Source organism: Papaver somniferum, unplaced genomic scaffold (assembly GCF_003573695.1).
Source record: "Papaver somniferum cultivar HN1 unplaced genomic scaffold, ASM357369v1 unplaced-scaffold_132, whole genome shotgun sequence".
Classification (NCBI taxonomy): Eukaryota; Viridiplantae; Streptophyta; class Magnoliopsida; order Ranunculales; family Papaveraceae; genus Papaver; species Papaver somniferum.
The window spans coordinates 16,328,303-16,341,506 of record NW_020622381.1 but is presented as its reverse complement, the minus strand read 5'-3'; the positions used below and the strand labels follow the sequence as shown (position 1 = coordinate 16,341,506).

Here is a 13,204-nt window from a genome sequence, read left to right as displayed (position 1 = left end):
CGATGATAATAGTATATTGTGCGCACGATTTTTCTTTTTATTTTGTTTGTTTTTCTTTTTGACTAAAAATTCATATACGTGGCAAGGAGGCAGGATTAAAAACAGAAGATAAATTCATTTTCGGCTTTGAGCCCAAATTTCTCCTTCCTGAAATCCTTAGAGCAAGGACTATGAGGGTTAACAGTATCTTTCAAAATGAAAGATTTGATCAAATTTGGTCTTATTATGGGTGGAGGGAAACTCTCTTTCATCCCAATCTCAATCACCTTCTCTTTCAGTTGAAGAAGTGAGTGAAAGTCTTCACTACATGGCAAACAGTTTGTCTTATGAAACTAAAATAGAAAGAAAAACGACAAACAGACTGCCTTATAAACTAAAATGAAAAAAATTGACAATTGTTTGCCTCATGAAATTAAAATGAAAAAAAAAACGGCAAACAATTCGCCTTATTTAACTAGAACGAAAAAAAATAAATTGATTGCCTTATCAAACTAAAATAAAAAAAGGCAAACAGTTTGCCTCATGAAATTAAAAAAAAAAAAAAAAAAAAAAAAAAACAAGATCGCCTTATGAAAAAAATGGTAAACGGTTGCCTTATGAAACTAAGCCAAAAAGTTTGTCGTAGTCTATTATCCCTCTATCCCACAGTAGACTTTACACTCCTTCAGCTAGACTCTCTTTTGCATGATTTATATGGGTTGATACCAGCATTACTAGGGGATGATACCATTTTATATAGGACAAAAACATCTTAAGCGATCATAATTGTTAGATCGGCTAAAACAGTATTAGTTCTAATAATGCTGGTATCAGCCCATCCAAATCATGGTCTTTCGTTTTGAAAGAAAAATACTGTTTTAGAGTCCGTACCATAGTGCTTTCTCTTACAATCACATGTAGATATTCTAGGAGATTGAAACAAAATCAATGGCTCATGTCAGAGAGTCACAACTTTTTTTTTTACTACGGCACAGCTAGGCACCCCCTGAGAAGACCTAACATGTTGGACTAGCCCCAGTGCTAATCCAACCGCCACTCCGTCAACAAGACCCAAACTCAGCTCTATTTCATAGAAGAAATTGGTAAAATTGGGGGATCCAATCTTCCCTAATGGGAATTTATTCCCCTACCTCCCATAGATAGTTGTTGGTCTGAAAGTTACAATTTATTACCTAGTTATTCATAGCTTTTTACTGACGCACTTGTGACTTGTCTTCAACGACTTAAAGTACGTCAAAAGCTCCATATCTTCGAGTATCTTCAATTTTTTTAAAATATAAATATTTTCACATTATCTGACACATTGTATGTCATTTTTACGAATAAAATCCAAATAATAACATATTTGAAGCTACTATCCTAGGCATATATTCCTCATACGAAGTTCTACGTTCCTGCCAAAAATGAGCGTATTCTGAAATACTAAACCACATCATCTACCAATCTTAATTTCAACGGTTAAAATTCAATTTTCTTTCAACGGCTCATTTTCAAAGTCATAGATGATGATATTATACGTCTCGGAATGCATTCAATTTTTGCAGGGATGTAGAACTTTGCAAGAGGAACATATCCCCGAAATATTAGCTTCAAAAACGATACCATTTGGTTTTGATTCGCAAAGAAGCACATTTAAATGTGAGATAGTGTGAGAACAAAAGTGTGAAGGGATCTTCCCTCAAACATAAATTCATATTCTTTTATATTCGAGAACCTTTTACTTTTAGTCGATGGAAAGACATTGTATATAGCATATGCTGTAATAGCCTGCTAATTCTCTTTAAATCAGAATATTTTAAGTTGTAAAACTGAGTTAGTTTTTCATTATCTATTTTCTTTTACTAAAAAAAGAAATAAATACTAATTTCAATTACGTTCAGACCGTACTATCCGCCCACCTGCAGATATGAAATTTGTGGGTGATGGGTTGGACGCCGATGGAAATCTAGCATCCGCCGTATAGATGGAGTAGATGTGGTGGCACCAAATCCACGGGTTTTAGCAATGAGCCAATTATTATTATTATTATTATTTATTTATTTATTTTTAGCTAAGTCATAATATTAAAGCCAAAAACAGTCATTACAAGTAATTACCCAAGGGGCCCAAAGGTCCCAGACCGTTTAGAGAAAATAAAGAACGCGCAATTGGTGGATACTTATATTAATTGGGGGATATGAATTACTAACCCCATCCAATAGTGTCCGCTAAGAGGTGTGTTTTTTTGGGACGAAAATACTAAAATACCCTTCCATCTAAATTAAAATTTAAAACTAAAAATCAAACTCAAATCCTAACAAGTTCTTAAAGATATGTTAAATTGAATTGTTGTTGAGCAAGAAGAAGAAGAAATTGCTTCATTGAGAAGGTACATGATACCCAATCATGTTTAAAGTGTTGTTGTTGTTTAAAAACTTCGTTTGGGTTAGAATCATAAACTGAAACTTTTCAGTTTCAGTTTTAATCCGCTCTTGGCTTGTTTTCATGATGAATACCATACTGTTTTTTGTGCCGGCATGGTTTTTCAGGATGAATATCATGCCAATACTGGTGCCGGCATGGTTTTTCAGGATGAATACCATGCCGATACTTGCTATTTCAGACAGATTTTCTGTATGTTTTTGTCCTCAAACCGGCACGGTACACTCGATAATGAACTTTCTCTGTCGGCGGGGTACTTAAGATTTCAAAATTGGAGGATATTGTGTATCGGCATGGTGAAAGTATGAATACCATGCCGATTTGGTCCCTTCCGACATGGTATTCATACTTTTACCATCCCGACACAGAGTTTTTCAGGCGTAACAATGGCGGATTCGATGAAAAAAAATCAAATTTCAATACTAATTGGAGCACTTGTATATTCAGTTAGTTTACTTTTCTGGGTTGGTTCTTCACCGGAACTTTCATGATCATAAATATCTTGATTTAATGTTGTTGCATCAACAAATTCAATGATAATGATTTATGCTAATGATCATCAAACTAATCTATTAACTTACCTAATTATATTTAACCACTGAACATGATTAGTGAGGAGTACATTAGGAATTAGTTAAAATACATGGGCAAAACAGGCCCGTTTTTGTCTTTTTCCTCTGCCCCCAATTAATATAAGTATCCCCCAATTACGCGTTCAAAATAAAGGCAGACAAAACCTCTAAATATCTAAAAATTAAAAGAAATGGGCAAAACAGGCCCTTACAGGAAACTGTAAAAACCTATAACTTCCACAAACTTCAAGCATCATACGGATTACTAGCATTAAAACTTCATTTAAAACTGGGTTTATGTGGTTGTAAAGGACCACAAAATTTACTACTCTTCGATATATTACCATCAACTATTGTTGTAGCCTTCTTCATATTTGCCCAATTCAAGACTCTCTGAGCTTCTTCCTCCGCAATAAGGATAAACGCCCTATCTATACCGGAAGAGTTTAATGTAAACACCACCCGAATATAAGTGAGCCAATAGGAGCAGCATATTAGGGACCCAGTGGCATGATGCTTGAAAGTGGCAAGTGATGCTTATCGTACTAGGTGTATCCAAGCCAATGGGATAGATATCCAAAACATCCAATTATCTTTCAATTATATCAAAAGGATTCACAACAGAACTTTTGTGGCTGAGAAAAAACAATTGAGAAACACACATTAAATCTCCCTCCCCCTCTCTCTGTAAGCAGCAGTGAACCAATGGCTTCTTCTTCGTCTTCCTTCATGAGTCTACCAAGCTGTAAAACTCCTTCTCTGCTACAGAAATCGTCTTATCTTGGAGAAACCCAACATCTTTACAACCTGATCTCCTCATCTCCAAGATCACTCCAAACCATTCCCTCCAAAACTTTTAAAATAAAGCCCATCTCCAAATTCAACCTCTTTGAAATCATGGGCGGTAGAGGTCTCTTGAATGGAGAAAAATCACTGCAAGAACAACTCAAGAAGATGAACACAACTCCCACTGAAGTAGTCTCTGAAACTACTCCTCCCAAAGAACAAGAAAATGAAGAAAATCTGACACCTTCAACTACTACTGCATCTTCTACTGATGAGACAGCGTCCGTATCATTAGACGTTCCGGATGACGCTTTCGACAAGGAGCTACTAGGCCTAACTGGTGGATTCCCAGGTGGAGAGAAAGGATTAAGAAGCTTCATTGAGAAAAATCCACCACCACCTAAAAAAACAAGGCCTATCTCATCAGGAGGAGCAATTCAAACAAGTTCATCGTCAAAGATTAAACCACCACAATTGCCACTTTTGATGCCTGGTATGATAGCAATTGTGAAGAATCCTAAGAACCCATTTTATATGTATACTGGGATCATACAGAGAATTACTGACGGTAAAGCTGGAGTATTATTTGAGGGTGGAAATTGGGATAAGCTTATGACGTTCCAGCTCAATGAGCTTGAACGCAGAGAAAAAGGTCCTCCCATGGTGAATCCATTATCTGCTGTGCTCGAGCCTGTGGCGCAAGAACAACAAAAGGATTCGTAGTTTTAGCAATCTCTTGATGGTTGAGTACATAATTATAGTTTGTTTGTGTAAATGTATCTATGTGTCGGTCTAATTGCAACTTGAGAAATGCTATTTCTTTTAGCATTTGCTTGTTTCTTGGAAAATAAAGTACTGATCCTTGTTTGTTTGGGCAAGTCGTGTGAGAATCGAAATATCCAAAGATGGACGCCTCTCTGAGAAATGGCTGGAGAGGCTATATTGGGTGAATTGGTGAGTTTCTCATTATTGTTTACATGTTTCTCATATCAAACAATTTCTCCAAATTGAAATGCAAAAACCAATCAAAAGCGGAAAAAAAAAGAACAGTCTTTATAATTTTGATACATACATATTGCCATCTGCAACAAGTTTATTTATAAGGAATTCAGTTTGATCCAATCCGACGAAGAAACCAATTCATGTTACCACTACTTGGGTGCAAACTTTGATTTGATTGTCTGAACTTCGGTGGCATCAATCTGGAATGCCTGAGCCAACACATTATCAGGAACAGCTGGTTTTGCACCGAAGAGAGCCACAGCCATCGACTGAGTACCAGGGAATTGGCTATTGAAAGCAGCCAGAGCCGAAGCAGGCTTATCACCGTTGTTCTTCTGGAAATGAACTAAACCTTTTGGGAACACAAAGACCTCACCTTTCTTTAGGGTCTTAGAGATGAGTACATTACCAGTAGTAATGAATCCAACATCGATTGATCCTTCTAAGACGAACACAATCTCAGTGGCTCGTGGATGAACATGTGGCGGATTAAGTCCTCCGGGTAAGTAATCCGCACGGGCAATAGAAACACCAAGGGTGTTAAGGCCTGGTATCTTTTCGACATTAGCAGGTGTTATCACTGAACCAACAGCATTGGCGACATTACCTGGTTTAGATAAACCAGTGAAGAAGAAATCTTGTGCTGTTATATTTGCAGCTGCTTTGCAAGCGAACCCATTCATCTTAACAGCTGTTAACAAGACCATAGTTAGTCGAACAAAATTTTGAAGTACCAAAGAATGAGCAAAATTGAATTAATGTAGCTAGTTACCTGAAGATAGATCAGCCACACAGATGTCTTGGAGCATGTCGGGATCGGAGGCAACCATGCTGGTGCCGAAGAAGAAAATGATAAGAAGGCAGGTTGTTAAAGTCTTCATAATTAAATGCTGAATGAAATTAGAGAAAAAAGGAGAAAGTTTGTGAGATTTGAATGTGAGATATAGGACGGATAAAAATCTAATATATAGAAGAAATGTTTTCGGAAGCTTGTGATAGAAATGGAGGAAGAGTGGACAGGAAAAGAGAATAAAAATCAAAGAAGCTTGAAACTGACAGAATCGTCAATCGTGGACAGATGAACCCGTGGTGAAACTGAGAACAAAAGACTTTTCCATTCTCATATTCATAGCTTTTATTTGGGGTAGGAGGAATAGTATGAGAATTAACTATTCAAAGCCGGCATATACTGCCAGTCTGCCACTGGTTAAAGGAGGGACGTGTCCTACCTACCTTCTTCCTAGTTGTTTCCTTCTTTTTGCTTGATCTTATGACTTATTCATGACTTTAATAATGAAATGCTGCACTAGCCTGACACGAAAGGCTGCAGGTTTAATAATGAAAGTATGCTTCAAATAAAAGATTAATAATGAATGTGAAATGGCAAGTTTCTTATTTGATATTGCAATACTTATAATAGTACTTCACAAGTTTCGAACAGCAGCCAGAAGAGAAAAAACAGTGAGAATTCAGATAAATATTGCCCTAGCTCCAACAGTTCCATTATAAGTGAATTCAGATTGATCCAGCATTCAATCATCACACATTATTACATCTTGGGTGCGAATTTTGATTTGATTGTCTGAACTTCTGTGGTATCAATTTGGAATGCCTGAGCCAAGACATTATCTGGAACAACTGGCTTTGCACCGAAAATAGTCATAGCGATAGACTGAGTACCAGGGAGCTGGCTATTGAAAGCGGCAATAACTGAAGAAAGTTCATCACCATTGTTCTTCTGGAAATGGACCAACCTTTTGGAAACACAAAGACTTCGCCTTTCATTATGGTCTTAGAAATGAATGTATTACTGGTGGTAATGAATCCAACATCGAGCGATCCTTCTAATACGAATACAATCTCAGTGGCTCTTGGATGAGTGTGAGGTGGGTTAAGTCCGCCGGCTAAGTAGTCGATACGGGAGAGAGAAACACCAAGGGTGTTAAGGCCTGGTATGTTTTCGACATTAGCACCTGTTACCAGTGAGCCAAAAGCATTGGTGATATTGCCTGGTTGACTTATACCAGTGAAGAAGAAATCTTGTGCTGTTACATTTGAAGCTACTTTGCAAGCGAACCCATTCATCTTAGTACCTGTCATTTAACAACAGGGTCATAATTAGTCGATAAACTTGACACTCAAATAAAATTTTGAAGTACTCAAAAGAGAGAAAGTTAATGAAACTACACGGCCTGACCGGACTAACATAGGAACGGAAAAACACTGGTAATGACTGAACAAGATAATGTGAACGTAATAACCTGAAGAGGGATCAACAACACAGATATCCTGGAGCATGTCAGGATCGGAGGCAACCATACCGGTGCTGAAGACGAAAATGATGAGAAAGCGGGTTATAGAATTCATAGTTTGAGATTGAATGTGAGATATATGCATGGGAAAAATCTGCACATATACATAGGAATGTTTTTGGTTTGGAGACACAAAACAAAAATAAAAGAAGCATGAAACATGTCAAGTCCATTTGTGCCCAAGTTAACAAAATGGATGTAATAATGCCGCATACGGAGTCAACTTGATCAAAATTTAGTACTAGTATAATGATCTTATATTCTTAGAAGCTTAATTGGGTTAGTATTACGATATTCATGAAGTAATCAAAATTCAAAGCTAGCACATACTAGGTAGGAGGGATGTGTCTTACCTTCTTCCTTCTTTTGGCTTCACTGTCAAAATTGATTGGTTTAAGAAAGATGCCATGTTACAAACTTTTGAATAAGGCAAACAAAGGAAGATTCTGTAGATGCTCACGGAATTGAGATAATTTGGTAGTTTGTGAACCCAATACAAAAATAGTCTTCATGTTAAGATTTTGATTTGATTAAAGAGAGAAAAAAATCGGTCCCTTTTATCTTTTCCTTGCAGTCTGCAGGTGCACCATAGAATAAGTTGCCAAAGTATGCATAAAGCATAGGTTCGTTTGTATGTGTATCATGTAGCTGATCACTAGCTAGTAGCTTGACTGCAATTCTAGTGCTGCTTAAGAACTGCTCTCTTGTGAATTGTCTTTGGTTGTCTTGTAAGTTTCTTTGGTTACTGAGTACTGTCTATGTTTGAACACATCTTCCTAGTGTTGTATGACAGTGGGAGCTCATGGGAATTTTGAAGAAGTACATATTGTTGCATAACGGTTAGAAGTTAGAATCAAATTGGAACCAACCGATAAAACTTGTGAGCTCAGGGAATGATTTGTAATACTAGTCTACCAACAAAAGGCTTCTGCTGAGAGGGAATAATTTTCAATTTCCCCACCTCTGCAAAAGTAGTACCAGTCATGAGTAGTTTCTTTGTAAAGCAAAAAAAAAAGATTGCTACTTTGGAAGGTGTAACCTCATGCAATTACAACTCATTCATTTTGAATCATTACTCTCCTCTCTCAACTAACACCCTCCTTTTCCATTTAACACATTGTTATCAATGTTCAAGCTTAACTAATATTTTTATCTTATCTAAGGTTTCACTTTGAACTACTCAATTCACAACTTTTGTGTTGTATAGCTACTAATCTTTCAGTGTTGACCGACTCTAAGCTGTTCAAGTGGTTGAACCACTTTCCGGTCATCTCCTCGGACAATCAATTAGAAATCAGACAAGGTTGATTATATTCGGATATTCCAATCAATTATCGAGTTCAGTAAAACACCAATTTATTGTCTATAAATTGAATATAAAAATCCAACCTAAAACAAAAAAATATAGTCGATGCAATTGCAGATACATACTGCACTTCCAACAGTGTCAATCAAATTGTAAAGGAGGAATACAAAACAAACCCAATTGTAAAACACTTCAAGTAATATGATGAATTCAATTGTAGCTGCTTAATGATTACTTCTTGGGTGCGAATTTGGTCTTGATCTTCTGAACTTCTTTGGTACCAATTTGGAATGCCTTAGTCAACACATTATCAGGGACAGGTGGGGTTGCGCCGAAAAGAGTCATAGCAAGTGATTGAGTACCAGGAAGCTGGCTATTGAAAGCCGCAATCACAGAAGCAGGTTTCTCACCATTGTTCTTCTGGAAATGAACCAAACCTTTAGGAAACACAAACACCTCACCTTTCATGATTGTCTTTGAGATGAGAACATTAGCAGTAGTGATGAATCCAACATCAAGTGATCCTTCCAAGACGAATACAATCTCGGTGGCTCGTGGATGTGTGTGTGGTGGGTTAAGTCCACCAGCTACGTAATCGATACGTCCCATGGAGACTCCGAGGGTGTTAAGACCGGCTATCTGAGCAACATTAGCACCTGTTACTAGTGAACCAACTGAGTTGTTGACTACACCTGGTTTAGATAAACCGGTGAAGAAGAAATCTTCTGCCGTCACATTTGAAGCTGCTTTGCAGGCAAACCCGTTCAACTTAACCGCTGTTAAATCAACAACCCGAATCAATTAACTTCAGATTACTAATATATTTAATAGATCAACAAACAAGAAGCGAAATGAAGAATTAAATGACTATGAATTTACCTGAGGTGCGATCAGCAACACAAATGTCTTGGAGCATATCGGGGTCGGACACGACCATGCCGATGCCGGAGACGAAGATGATAAGAAAGCAGGCTGCAAAGGTCTTCATGATTGCTGAATGAAATGAGAAAGAAAAGAAAGAGAGAGACGGAAAGAGGCTTTGAAATTGAATTGTAGAGCTAATGAGTGGAGAATCTATGTATATATAGGAGGAGAAACTTGTGATGTAAATGGGGAAATAAATAGTGGTTGGAGACTAGAGACAGAGTAAAATTTACATAAAGTAGAAGTGCAGGAAAATAAACAAATTACAGGTCATTGAGAAAGTGAAAGAAAAAACGGACTTGAATGGAATTTGAAAGGCCACATGTGCATTAGTCAACTAAATTACTAGTATAATTTTAAGATTAATTTTAGAGAATTATTACACCCCACTTGAATCGTGGTTTAAATACTACTTAATTCTTGTAATATTCTGCATCAATAATTTTTCAGGATTTTTTTAATTATGTTTACAGATCTTATTGAGAGGATAAGGAGGGATACAGAAATTAATCAATCCCTTGTTTTGGCTTGACCAGAACAGATCAGGTCAAGTTAGGTTTGCCTGATATATCAAACCCTTTGAAGTTTCAAATAAGGTGAAAGAAAGAAAGAAGGTTTCTAGAGTTGCCTGTGAAGTCAAGATTCAAGAATTGACTTGAACTGAAAGCCTCATCTTGGCTAACACCTTCAAACCAAACCTGACTTCTACGGCTGCTGTTTTTGCTAGAGGAATGTCCACGACGTCCACAACCACAACTTGCATCTGAAATTCTGCACATAGTGGAGAACCAGCAAGCAGGATAGGGTTTGGACACTGGAACTACGGGAGAAGGACAACATAACACGGTATAGGAATAGGAGCTATATGGAAAAACAGTCCCACTCGTGCAAAGAAAACAGATTTTGGGTAAAGCTACACTTCTTCCCACAAAGTACTAAAGTAAAGATAAGACATAGAGCCAAAGGAAAAGAAGTCCCGGACATTTTTAGAAATGCACTGCCAGACAACAACAGTCATAATAAACATACTGATTATGAATTGCTGATGGTCCATTTAGCAGCAGGTGTTGTTTGCTGAAATAGACTGCCAAACTAAACCTACAGTTAATTTACCTACAATACACCTACTACTGTCTCTACGAATTAATGTTCAACCACCTCTCCCGTGATATCATTAACTGATAAAGTAATGCACATCATCAGAATGAAATGGAACTGTAATTCTATGGAGGTTCCTTGTTCATACAGCAGCTTCCTTCTGCGAATTTAGGAGATTTTCCGCAACTGAGGCGGCTTCTATCCAAGTATACCTCAAAATGCATGTCAGAGTTACAGAGAACTCCTTCCCTGAATCTCATGCAAGACGTGAGAAATGTGACAAGACTCCGACCAAAGATAGCAAACAATAAGAACAAAGTATCGAATTGATAAAATTTTACTGAGTAGCACACTGGTGTATAACAACAGAATATTTCAACAACTTCAAAAATACTAATTCAAAACTAGGCAACATTAAAATGATGTTTTTTGTTTTTCCTTGTGGATCCCCTCATCCTCAAACAGAACTGACAATATTCAATTTTCTGCGAACAAAACTCGATCTACCAAGGCACTTGAACAGGCATTTCAATAAAAGAAACCGAGCACTTTACCACCAACATTCTTTCTCCTGGCCTCCTCATGGTCCATAATTCCAGCAGATGTTGTTAGCACAATATATCCAAACTGCATAAAGTTACAACCAAAGTCAAAATCTCAATCACATTGATTTTCCTTATAACATCATATTGTCAGCTAGATTTCAATATCTACTACAGAAAACTATGCGGATGCTAAGATATACCATACATATGGATGAACACATATGCAACTTCAAGATTTAAAAAAATGGGGGTCAAAACAATAGATATTTGACGAAGAGAGTTCGGCATGTGAATAGGAACTCTAAAACTCCTACAAGACCAACAAAAGATGGCTGAACTTCTAAAACCAGCCAAAATTTAGACTCCAACTGGACAGGTCCAAATAGTATCAGCGACAATGAATCTGTAATATGCCCAAGTGCATAGAATTACAGTCTGAACTGATCCCAAAAAGACGAAAAAAAATGTTTTTGTGCATAGTTGTAGTTGATTCACTTTTAATTAGTAATACACTAATACTCCTTGTCTCAGGAACTGAGTCTTAGATGTATACATAAAGAGAGCCGTGCGCAATTAAAAATGCAAACACAGTCTGGGGAGGGATTTTTCTCCAATTTCAAGTCAACATCAGAATCACATTATAGTTTATTCCTTGAAACATCATATGATCAGCTATAACTCTACATTTATAATCCCTTCCAAGAACTATGCAGAACCGAAGCAGAGATTCCTTGACCATGGAATTCAATAAATTTTGCTACTCGAAACTCTATACATATGGTTAGGAGCTCTAAAAGACCAACCACGCCAGAAAAAACTAGCTGAGTTAGTAAACATCAGCCAATCCGACTCAAAAGTACATTACTGTGACAACTTAGAACTTTGTGGTCAGATTAGGTTGAAATATAACCTAAACCACAGGACCCTCCCGGATAGTAGAAACCGAAAACGCAATAAAGAATATGCAGCAATAACATGGGATAATTGAACTTTTCTTAAACTGACCTGTCTAGAAGGAAGCAACCTAGCAGTCCAAGGCTCAATTTCCTTAACACCAACATCAAAACGAGGACTAATAACCCCACATTTGTTCAAACGCCCATTCAATTCAACCACAATCTTGCCAGATCTATGATCATCAACGTACTCAAATTCTCCAATATAACCTGTAACCAATAACACGGAAAAGGATTTTCAAATTTTATTTCAAACTGATCAAAAGATAAAGCATTCAATCAACAAGACAAAGAAAAGCAAAACAGAGAAAGAGCAGAACGAACCGTGTTTCTGCATAACCATGAGGAACTTGATGATGACCTTAGAAGAAGGTCTAATCATGACTTGCCTCTTTCCTCGCTTCTCGGCATTGTACATACTCTTTAAAGCATCATTTAACACACTGATTCTCACCATCTTTAGTCGCTCAAGGAGAAGTAGATGTGATGGAACTTTTATCGGCTATGCGCTCTTAGTAGTAGGTAGTTGCTGCAAGACTTGTAAATCACAAATGCGAGACAAATAGTAGAAGTAGAAAGAAAAGAGAAACCCTAATCTGAGAAACCCTAACTTTATTTAAGGACGAGGAAAAGAAGTCGGGCGGCCCGATATTTATCTCGATGGACTTTTCACACTACAGCCTGACTGGCCCAACCAGTACCTAACTCCTGGTTTTGTATGAACCCTGATTTTGGGCATACCAAAATCTTTTTAGGCATACAAAACAATAGTCCCTTCTTGGGTGACCTTATAAGGGGTACTCTATGGGTAGTTCAATTACCTATATACCCTTAATACAAAAATCTAAAATCAGTTTTTTAAAAAATCAAAATCAGTTTCCCTTATCATCTCTTCTTCCTCCTCCTCCTCTACCCGAACTCTTCCCCCTCCTGCGAAAAAAAAATTTATCATCGTGATTAATTGTCGATTCGTAAAAATTTGATCGTCGATTAAACTCAACCACATAATGACTCGTACAAAGAAAAGCAGGGACTAGGCAAACCAAATCGTCTTCTAATCCATCAATTGAAGAAGAAGGACCAATTGAAGATGAAGGTGTAGAAACTGAAAATCAACCACCAATTGAACCAGAAATTGAACCAACTGCATCTCCAACTCCGGAAATGAGGATAAGAAAGCAAGTTTTACAAACCCAATCTCCTATTTGCTGTTTTTCATCGATTAAATGACGGTTACAGTGTTGGGTTCGGCTCAAAATTGAGTTGCGTTTTTAGCCGAACT

The 13,204-nt window shown here is 37.2% G+C and overlaps 4 protein-coding genes and 1 pseudogene across 4 annotated transcripts; 1 reads left to right on the top strand and 4 right to left on the bottom strand.

The window, feature by feature from the left end:
• The first annotated feature begins 3,608 nt into the window (after window positions 1-3,608).
• Window positions 3,609-4,745, top strand: LOC113333027 (NAD(P)H-quinone oxidoreductase subunit S, chloroplastic-like). Its single transcript, XM_026579515.1, has one exon. It carries the CDS (start codon window positions 3,699-3,701, stop codon window positions 4,500-4,502), a length of 804 nt encoding a protein of 267 aa, XP_026435300.1. The 5' UTR covers window positions 3,609-3,698; the 3' UTR covers window positions 4,503-4,745.
• Window positions 4,746-4,807: 62 nt separating this feature from the next.
• Window positions 4,808-5,998, bottom strand: LOC113333028 (germin-like protein subfamily 2 member 1). The gene is made up of 2 exons (XM_026579516.1): window positions 5,554-5,998; window positions 4,808-5,472 (listed from the first exon to the last, which is right to left on the bottom strand). The coding sequence occupies exons 1-2, from the start codon at window positions 5,660-5,662 to the stop codon at window positions 4,931-4,933; spliced, it is 651 nt and encodes a 216-aa protein (XP_026435301.1). The 5' UTR covers window positions 5,663-5,998; the 3' UTR covers window positions 4,808-4,930.
• Window positions 5,999-6,173: 175 nt separating this feature from the next.
• On the bottom strand, window positions 6,174-7,173 carry LOC113332607 (annotated as a pseudogene).
• Window positions 7,174-8,404: 1,231 nt separating this feature from the next.
• On the bottom strand, window positions 8,405-9,487 carry LOC113333272 (rhicadhesin receptor-like). The gene is made up of 2 exons (XM_026579787.1): window positions 9,279-9,487; window positions 8,405-9,175 (listed from the first exon to the last, which is right to left on the bottom strand). The coding sequence occupies exons 1-2, from the start codon at window positions 9,385-9,387 to the stop codon at window positions 8,631-8,633; spliced, it is 654 nt and encodes a 217-aa protein (XP_026435572.1). The 5' UTR covers window positions 9,388-9,487; the 3' UTR covers window positions 8,405-8,630.
• A 1,230-nt stretch (window positions 9,488-10,717) lies between these two features.
• LOC113332683 (40S ribosomal protein S15a) lies at window positions 10,718-12,522 on the bottom strand. Its single transcript, XM_026579202.1, has 3 exons — window positions 12,247-12,522; window positions 11,972-12,132; window positions 10,718-11,048 (listed from the first exon to the last, which is right to left on the bottom strand). Exons 1-3 carry the CDS (start codon window positions 12,377-12,379, stop codon window positions 10,950-10,952), a joined length of 393 nt encoding a protein of 130 aa, XP_026434987.1. The 5' UTR covers window positions 12,380-12,522; the 3' UTR covers window positions 10,718-10,949.
• Between the last annotated feature and the right edge of the window lie 682 nt (window positions 12,523-13,204).

Excerpts from the sequence above, each read along its gene's own strand:
- LOC113333028 (XM_026579516.1), bottom strand. The coding sequence starts at position 5,662 with ATGAAGACTTTAACAACCTGCCTTCTTATCATTTTCTTCTTCGGCACC. Across the intron at positions 5,473-5,553 it reads TGTGGCTGATCTATCTTCAG|CTGTTAAGATGAATGGGTTC; the intron begins GTAACTAGCTAC and ends TCTTGTTAACAG.
- LOC113332683 (XM_026579202.1), bottom strand. The coding sequence starts at position 12,379 with ATGGTGAGAATCAGTGTGTTAAATGATGCTTTAAAGAGTATGTACAAT. Across the intron at positions 12,133-12,246 it reads CATGGTTATGCAGAAACACG|GTTATATTGGAGAATTTGAG; the intron begins GTTCGTTCTGCT and ends TATTGGTTACAG. Across the intron at positions 11,049-11,971 it reads GGTTGCTTCCTTCTAGACAG|TTTGGATATATTGTGCTAAC; the intron begins GTCAGTTTAAGA and ends AACTTTATGCAG.
- LOC113333272 (XM_026579787.1), bottom strand. The coding sequence starts at position 9,387 with ATGAAGACCTTTGCAGCCTGCTTTCTTATCATCTTCGTCTCCGGCATC. Across the intron at positions 9,176-9,278 it reads TGTTGCTGATCGCACCTCAG|CGGTTAAGTTGAACGGGTTT; the intron begins GTAAATTCATAG and ends TTGATTTAACAG.
- LOC113333027 (XM_026579515.1), top strand. The coding sequence starts at position 3,699 with ATGGCTTCTTCTTCGTCTTCCTTCATGAGTCTACCAAGCTGTAAAACT.